At 38.9% G+C, this 9,023-nt stretch overlaps 1 protein-coding gene and 1 pseudogene across 1 annotated transcript; both read right to left on the reverse strand.

Moving 5' to 3' along the window:
* Positions 1–818: 818 nt before the first annotated feature.
* LOC122492318 (keratin-associated protein 13-1-like) lies at positions 819–1,483 on the reverse strand. The gene has a single exon (XM_043596033.1). It carries the CDS (start codon positions 1,481–1,483, stop codon positions 1,043–1,045), a length of 441 nt encoding a protein of 146 aa, XP_043451968.1. The 3' UTR covers positions 819–1,042.
* A 3,649-nt stretch (positions 1,484–5,132) lies between these two features.
* Positions 5,133–5,625, reverse strand: LOC122492264 (annotated as a pseudogene).
* Positions 5,626–9,023: the final 3,398 nt, after the last annotated feature.

The following is a 9,023-nucleotide window of genomic DNA, read 5'->3' on the forward strand; positions in this document are numbered from 1 at the left end:
GCACATAAAATATATCTCCCTCTGAGTGCTGTTCAAGATTCTAAAGAAACAATGACTTGAAAATCTACTTGAACATTTATTTAGCGTAACTCAAAGATAGTTCTTTTTGATTATTAGATTTATCTTTTTATCAAACTGTGTCTCACATATCAACATATTGTTTTCTGGAATACATGGCCTAAAAAAGATTAGCACACGTCTATAACAAAATAGAAATAAAGGATCTCCATTTTTTCTTGACATTAAGGCTATGGTTCTCAGCTATGTAGTTGAAGTCATTGGAGAACATTAGGGTAAATACCCACACAAGCTGATCCAAAAATCTTTACACCAAGCATGATTGGTTTCCTTCTTATATACCATAAAGAAATTAATTCAATAAAAATGTACTCACTGGGATACAGTGAGTTACTTTGGTTACTTTCCCCAAGTAATATTGGATGAGTCTCATGGAAGTTATTCAACATTTATATTTAGTAGTTCCTGAAAATATACAGTCACAAGTTAGATTTACATTTAATTTTTTTCATGTGCAAACCTACCATTGTATCTAAATTTTATTCTTTCCCTCTGCATTTTGCATATATCTACCAACTTTTGTGCTTTTCTTCTCCTATGAAGAGAGATACAGGGTCTCACATGATTTAAGAGATTAGATTTTTATGGATCTTGAGATATTCATTTATACAGTTTATATAAAAAGGAAAATATCTACAGACAAAAACTTTAAAGCTTTTTTTAAAGTTTATTTATTTATTTTAAGGGAGAGAGAGAGTGAGAATAAGCAGGACAGGACAGAGAGAGACGGAGAGAGAGAATCCCAAGCAGGGATTGTGTATGCAATAATTGTATGATTTCCATCACCAATAGAGCTATATGATTGAAATCTTATGTTTATTGCTTAGTTTTACATATGGCAAGAACCAATCTGAAAGCTAAGCTCGTGGCCACAGAAAGGGTGAGGAATTAGTCTCTGGAGACCATAGAGAGTTGTTTCTTGTGAAAAAAAAATAGTTAACATTCTGCAAAAAGATCAAGACATTCAACAAGTTAATCTGTAGAAGCCAGATCCATAGATTGGTTTGTAGCAAAATGGCTGGAGATGCCGAAAACCAAAATAGGTTGGGTGGCAGAATGTAGATCCATAGCTCAAGGTGGGGAAGCCACGGACTCCATAACCCTGGGGTCTGAAGCCTCTGGGCCCAGCATAAGTCATCCAGCAGGGACTGCAGAGTGTGGAGGTCCTTGGGTGGGAGCAGGACATCTGGCAGGGGCTGGACACCACGCAGGACGTAAGGCAGTTGGTGGGCTCACAGCAGGTCTCCTGACAGCTGCTGTAGAGGGAGGAGCCCAGCTGGCAGGGGCTGGGAGAGCAGAGGTCAGTGCAGCAGACCAGGTTGCTGGGGTAGAAAGAACTTGGGTAGTGCAGGTAGCCCCCAAGGGAGCGGGAGGAGAAGTTTCCGGAGCAGCAGCTGAAGCCCATGTTCATAGGAGATGTGAGTTCAGCTGAGAAAACACAGAGAATCCTGAATTCACACTGAGAATATTCTGAGGTCTATTCTACCTCCGGGACGGTGGCATTTATATACTCTCAGCTGCAGGTGTCGAAAGTGACAAGGGCATCATCCCTATGTTTGTACTCCTTCATTTGCATAGTATTAACTCAATCATCTTCTCTGTAATTGCAGCTGCGTAGTTTCGCACCTACTGCATTTATGAGGACTATAATAAATTTTGTTATAACACAAAGCCAATGAACTATTCTTATGTCAGAAATGTTATGACCGTTTTGCATTAATGGCCATGTCATCTGGGCCGAGAATGCCCCTCCTTTTCTTCCTGGTATATGCTGTACCTGTATCTGATTCTGGTTTGGCTGGGGTATGAGTTCCTTCTAAGGGTGGAGATTAAAATGACATCACCTTTCTCTCTTTTCTTTCTTTCTTTCTTTCTTTCTTTCTTTCTTTCTTTCTTTCTTTCATTTGGTTATAGGCATAGCTTTGACCTTGCCAAAAAACCTTCTAAAAATCGAAAAACTACTTGTTTTAATTCATTCATTTTTATCCAAAATTTATTTTCCAAGTATTAAATATTAATGCAGAGTATCTCATACTGGATGAAGGCCTAACAATGTTACAAGTTGAATGGAGAAAGGCTTGGAACAGAAAGGATCCAGGACAAGTATTTGGAAGCAAGATAAAAGAACAGTACATCAGAACAGAGTTACAGATGGAGACCGATTTGAGCCCATGACAAGAGAATCAGAGTATTTATCAGTTGAGGTGAGATATAGATATATCTATCTATATATAGATAACCTGTCTTAGTCCATCCCAGCTACTATAACAGAATATCACAGACCGAATCACTTATACACAACAAACATTTATTTCTTACAGTTCTGGAAGCAGGGACATCCAAGATCAAGGCATCATCACATTAGGTGTCTGATGAGATCCACTTCCTAGATGCTCATCTTTTCACCCAACCTCAATGGCAGAGTGCCATCTGGGATCTCTTCTTCAAAGGGCTAACCCCATGTACCAAATGCAGTTCAGGTATCATATTGGCACAATGTACACCTCCACGCTAGATTTTTTTTTCCTAAAGTAGAATTATTTATCCACATTTAAAATTATTGGGATATTTTATATTAAAATGCTGGCTCTGAGTTGGGGAACTAATGGCTTCCAAATAGGTATTTGATTCCCATCTCTTTTTTCTACCTAATTTTTTTCCTATCTGTGGTTTGTGGAACCAACAGATTCCCATCATATACTTTAGATCCTACTTTTGCCACCCATCTAATTATTTTATGGGAGTTGCTTTTCATCCTGTTACTAACCATCTGGAAGATTCAACTCTAATTAATCATCTTAACAAGTAGCCAGGAGCTTAAAAACCATGACTTGGGATATTAAGATTTATGCCATCAGATGATGTGTTGTCTATGGGTTATCTAGAAGGTATTTTTATTATATTTGCCCGATGTTGGCTAGGGGTCATTTGTATCCCAGTAAATATGTCCACTGGGAAGCCATACCGTAACCAAAAAAACATAATGGTTTTTAAAAAAGGAGAAGAATGTAGCTCATATCTGGATTTCAGACTTTTTCCTCCTCAATAACAGACAATATCTAGTACATATTTTTTGTTTGCCAGTCTGCTGCTTAGATATTCTCTTGAATTTTTCGTTGTCTGAAATTATCTTCAGTTTTGAAGCACACATTGATTGAGCATAGCATTCTAGGATGACATCTGTGTTCTTTCAGAATTTTGAATATTTCATTCAATTATCTTTGTAAATAATTCATATTTTAGTCCCATCATCACTTTTTTTTTCCTTTTTAGAAGGAAATTAGCTTTCTTTCTCAGGTTTCCTAGAAACATTCCTGTCACTGGGGTTCATGAGTTTTACTAGCGTGTAGATGTATTTTCTCGATTTTTATCCAACTTTTAGTTGGCACTGTTTATTGACTTTGTTTTGGAAAATTTTTAGCGGTTTCTCCCCAACATATTATCTCCCCAATTCTCTCTCGTACCTGTTTTAGGACTCCAAAGACAAGCATGTTCAATCTTTTCGCTATGGTCCATATTTGCATAAATTCTTTTCACCTCTCTTTCTCTCCATCCGTTAGTTTAGATAAACGGTTCCTCAAACAAGAGCAGTTGTGCCTTCTATCCTCCAAGGAATACTGGGCAATATCTGGAGAGACAATTTTGGTTGTCATGACTAGCGAAGTCTCTGATCTCCTACTTAAAACACCTCAATTGTATTCATTTCCTCCTACTTAAAACACCTGAATTTTAAAAATAGTCTTTTCGTGGATCTATTTGAGGGTCTAAGGAAATAATGAGTAGGATATTCTTTGAACCCTGATTATGGCACTAGATAAGGATAATGTCTTTTTGTAACTTGTTTTTATTCCTTGGGACCTGCTGCTATTTTAGTCTCACAGGGGCTTCTTTAGCTATTTAGCCTGTGAAAGCTGAGAATGTTACCCAAAGAGTAAACATATAGTGTCCCCAACTTTATAGTGACATCCAAATGAAATAGTCAAGTCTGTTGCCATAAAAAGCTTTTTTTTTCACCTATATTTAGTTTGGGCTTGACTAAAGCACTAATAGGGCATCAGACACATTTTCCCCACCAAGAATATCTTTCCATACATATAGTAAAGTGGAATGACATTGGACCCTCATCATCAGATGCATGAATCTGGCCATTTTAAAATAAGATTTGGGTAAGCTCATTAGAATTTACGACTCTTACATCTTTTTAAACTGGCTTTTAGTTTTTCTTTCATTTATCACACTAACCACGTAAACCTAAATGTTATTATTGTTAATGAAGTTCCTGATGAATCTGTCAACTAGTCACATTCTCTATGTACACATAGATAAAATCCATTTTTTTGAAAGACACAAAATATACCCTAAGTCTCAGAACTTTATTCATAAGACCTAAAACTGTAAAATATATTGGGACACCTGGGTGGCTCAGTTGATTAAGCATCTGATTCCTGGTTTTGCCTCGGGTCATTATAGTGCAGAGTCTGCTTAGGATTCTCTCTTTCCCTCTCTGTACCCTTCCCCTGCTTGAGTACACTCTCTTGCTCGCTCTCTCTCTCTCTCTCAAAACAAATAAACTTAAAACAAACTATAAAATATGGATGTCCAGTAACTATAGTTTGAATGAGAAAAATATCCATAGTCGGAAGAAATTAGATCAAATCCAGACTTCCAAAATTTACTCTGAGATGCAAATTGAGCTCTTATTAAAACAGCCACATCAAACTTAACACAAACTCTGGTCAATAATGTATAAATAATAACATACAAATATTTCAATGCCAGAATGCATTCGTTTATTGGGTTATACTTATTTTACTTTTTATCCATTTGGAAACAAATTTTCATGAATTCGATCTGTAATGCTGACATGCTCATTTTGGAATTAAGTCATTAAATTAAAACGGTGCAGGAGCAGTCTGTTAGACTATGATTGATGGAAAAAGATTGGGTATGGAACTGGCGATTAAAGACTAAGATAGTTGCCACTGGAAATAATGAGCATGATGGAACTACATTTTGATGATTTTGCATAAATGTACTAGATCTCAACAAGTTGATTAGTAGAAGTCAAATAGATAGATAGGTTGAAAACAAGATGGCTGGAGGCTACTAGAAGCAAAATGTAGTGGCAGAAACTGGGTCTATAGCTCAGGAAGGAGAAATCATGGACTCCATAACCTAAGGGTCTGAAACCACTGGATCCATAGTCCAGTGAATGGCTGCTCCTAAATCCATAAGCCAGAAAGAAGTCATTGCTGGACCCAAAGTCCATAGATATGGGATAAGTTGACTGGCAGGAACTGCAGAGTGGAGCAGGATGTCTGGCAGGGGCTGGACTCCATGCAGGATGTCTGGCAGCTGTTGGGCTTACAGCAGGTGTCCTGACAGCTACTGCAGAGAGAAGAGCACCGCCTATATTCTGGGAGAGCAGAGGTCAGTGCTGTAAACCAGATCCTTGGAGTAGGAAGAGCCACAGGAGGAACCTGGGTAGCTCAGGTAGGCCCCAAAGGGGGGGGAGGAGAAGTTTCCAGAGCAGCAGTTGTGACTCATGTTGAGAGTTGAGAAAATTCTGAGGTTTAAGGTCATCTTGTGCACGGGGTATTTTATACTCATCAGTTGGCATGGCAGAGTCAAGTATAGGTACAATCTTCTTATACCACCTGTATACCCTCTTCTGCATTTGTGTAAATCATCAATCTTCTCTGTCATTGCACTTGACTAGACTCGTACCTATTGTACTTGTGGGTGCTATAATTTGTTATTATAACACAAAGCCAATGATCATTCCTATCTTAGAAATTCCAGAACTATTTGTCAGCGATCCTCAACCTGTTACAACCAGGAAAGCTCCTTCTCTCCCTGGCTATGACTGCATGTATATCTATTCTTGCTTCTCTCTGGGATTCTTGCTGTCACTTTTCTACTGTGCCAAGTGATAAGTGACATAGATTTATTTTTTATAAGGATGCTTCTAATGATTGATTCTACTTGTCACCACTGATTTACATTCTCCAAATTTATTCTCCATCTATCACATACTCCATCTATCACATATTATTATACAGTACTTCTTACATCCAATGGAGGGAAGAAAAATAACACATAATGAGAAGTGGCTAGAAATAGGAAGGAGCCAGGCAAACATTTAAAGGCAAAGAGACTCAAAAAGACTGACTCGAGACGGTGTCACAAGAAGAGATTGACTCAGGCCATTAGAAGAGGGAGCAGGAGTGATGGTGACAATGTAGGAATCTGGGAAAAAGGAAAAGACAGGGATTTTAGGTATCTCTTCTACCTACTTTTAGCCTATGGAGATCTTTTCATCTAAATGCAATTTAAAACAAATAATATCTAATGTATTTTCACATTCAGTAAAACCTTGGGTTGTGAGTAACTTGTTCTGTGAACGTTCCACAAGATGAGCAAACATTTGTACTAAATTGTAACTTGATAAATAAGCGATGTCTTGCAATGTAAGTAGTATGTGATGCCGGATGTCACATGATCACAACTGAGCCAATGGTTCTCTCTCCTCTCTTTCTCTCTCTCTCTCACTGCAAGATTGTGGGTGATCATCAATGCAATGTCACATTTCTGTGAAATCTTCAAAAGGAGGCAAAAGCAAGTGTCATTGGATAGGTTCCTTGTTAAATTTGCACAAAAAGAAAAAGATTCCATTGAGCCTATAGATAGCAGTGATTCCATTAGTGACAGCGAAAGTCATCCTACACAGCAACCCTCCTTTCTCTCATCTCCCTCGCACCAGCCTTGAAGGTTTTTAAAGTTAAGTGTAGGTTAATTTGTTTATTTTTCTTTATAATTTGTATTTTCTTTATTATTTTGTATTCTATTACAGTATGATAATCATTTTTATATGAATATTTTTGGGTTGTGGAACGAATCACATGAGTTTCCACTGTTTCTTATGAGAAAATGTGCTTCGATACACAAGTGCTTTGGAATACAAGCGTGTTTCTGGAATGAATTATACTCACAAACCAAGGTTTTACTGTGTTTGCATTTGCATCATCCAAATTTTAAAAGAACCTGGGGTTCACCTCCTAGAACAACTTTTTCTTTTGAATAGTAAAATAACTGAGCATTAATTTCCAATGTGTTCACTATGTCAGATAAATTTGCACTGTAATAAATACTAAGAGAGATTGTGGGGGCTGAAGGAAAATCATCTTAGGTGGAAACAACACATTTCAAAAAAATAGAGAAACAACTTAGTAGTTGTATTCTTCAGGAAGCAGGCACTGAGACAGGGATAGAAGAACAAAACGTTTATAAAAGAGTAGCACCTGTGAATGAACAAAGCCATTCTACCACCTCTTTCAGTCACTGACTGCCATGAGAAAAACTTGACCTTGGCTAAAAGGGGAGGCAGAGCCCAAAGAAGCCAACAGAGAAAGCCTGTCAGCTGGCTTCCCTTGTCAAAGCCAGAGAGCTATTCCTCTTGTGCAGCAATGTGATGTGAGCTCCAGTGCCGATCTGTACCCATCACAGTCTGCTGGTGGCACCTTCAGGGTCAACGTGTCGGGAAAGAGATTCTCCATGGCTCTGGTAGGCCTCTATTCCTAAGGGGAATAATAAAAGGGCAAGGCCGTGGCATGAAACACAGTCCCTGTCACTGCATTTGATCTTGTGGCTCTAGCTGGTGCTCACCATCGCCCTCATTCACCATCCATGAAACATTTGCCTCGCCCTCCGTTACCGCCTCTGGTGGTCATGGTGGATTTCTCGGATGGTGTTACCCAAGATTTATTCTTGAGAAGCATGAATACTGATAAATGTACTTTTTTCTTGCAAGAATCACTGCATTTGACAAATCATGTCCACAGTTGGACGGGAGGTTCTAAGAGCCATCCAAGTAGATTCACTGAGCTGCACACATATTCCCCCTTCCCTCACTGTGTAACAGTAACATTAGCACTTTCTACTGATCAGGGTCATCTACCCAGGGATAGATGGATGACAACTCTTTTTTATTTTATTTGTTTATTTATTTATTTATTTATTTATTCATTCATTTGCCTTTCTGTTCCTGACAATAAGGAGCCCAAAGAGCTCAGGCAGCAGCCATAGCTACGGTTCAGTGAGACGCCTGTTGTGTTCCTTAAGAAGTCTGCCTTTGAGAACTGGGTCTCCATCCTTGAAAATTGCAGCTGTAGAAATAGGAAGCACAAAGTTTTTAAATGAGTCACTGAAAGTAATAGTAGGTGGATACTTGGAGCTCAGTCTTTTGAGGGCATTGCCTCCATGCTCAGTTTTGCAGTCAGTACACTAATCCAACGCAGTATTAGGCAGGTAGCTTCAGGCTGCTGTGATTTTTGCTAAAACCTGTGGATCTCGACATTCACCGTCCCTACTGTAAAGTGGATTTCCTGATTGGTCGCTACAGTGGGAGCAGTCCCATGCTGGTAGATGGAGCTATTCATTAACTCCTGAATAATGGCGCTGCTGTGGTAAGCATAAAAAGCAAACTCATACTCTGAATGCATATCTACACGTTTGAGAATGAACACTGATCTTTCCAGGGCAGAAGAGGACCACGTTCAACTTGCAACCAAGCTGCCAGTTGGTCTCCTTGAGCACTAATGTCATGGTGAGAGTTTAGCATTAGCCTCCGTTACTGAGATTGGACAGTCACAGGTGGCATAATTATATCAGCTTTGTAAGTAGATTCTGCTTATGTTACTGTACCCATTCATAGCCTCTGGGTCATTTTGTGCACTTGTTCATCTTGCCAGCATTGTAGGGACTGCTGATGGAGGTAGGCTCACGTCAACCGGCGGAGTCATTTTGTCTACTTGATTGTTTCTTCCATGGTTGATGCATTCCGGTGGGCACTAAGAAGAAATACACACTGTGTGTCCACCTGCGTGTGTCTATCCACATGCCTCTACACCAGATTCCTTTGTATCAGTATTCTAATATTCTCCTTT

Source organism: Prionailurus bengalensis, chromosome C2 (assembly GCF_016509475.1).
Source record: "Prionailurus bengalensis isolate Pbe53 chromosome C2, Fcat_Pben_1.1_paternal_pri, whole genome shotgun sequence".
NCBI classification, from domain to species: domain Eukaryota; kingdom Metazoa; phylum Chordata; class Mammalia; order Carnivora; family Felidae; genus Prionailurus; species Prionailurus bengalensis.

Bases quoted from the DNA above. Each gene is read 5' to 3' on its own strand.
- LOC122492318 (XM_043596033.1), bottom strand. From the start codon at position 1,483: ATGGGCTTCAGCTGCTGCTCCGGAAACTTCTCCTCCCGCTCCCTTGGG.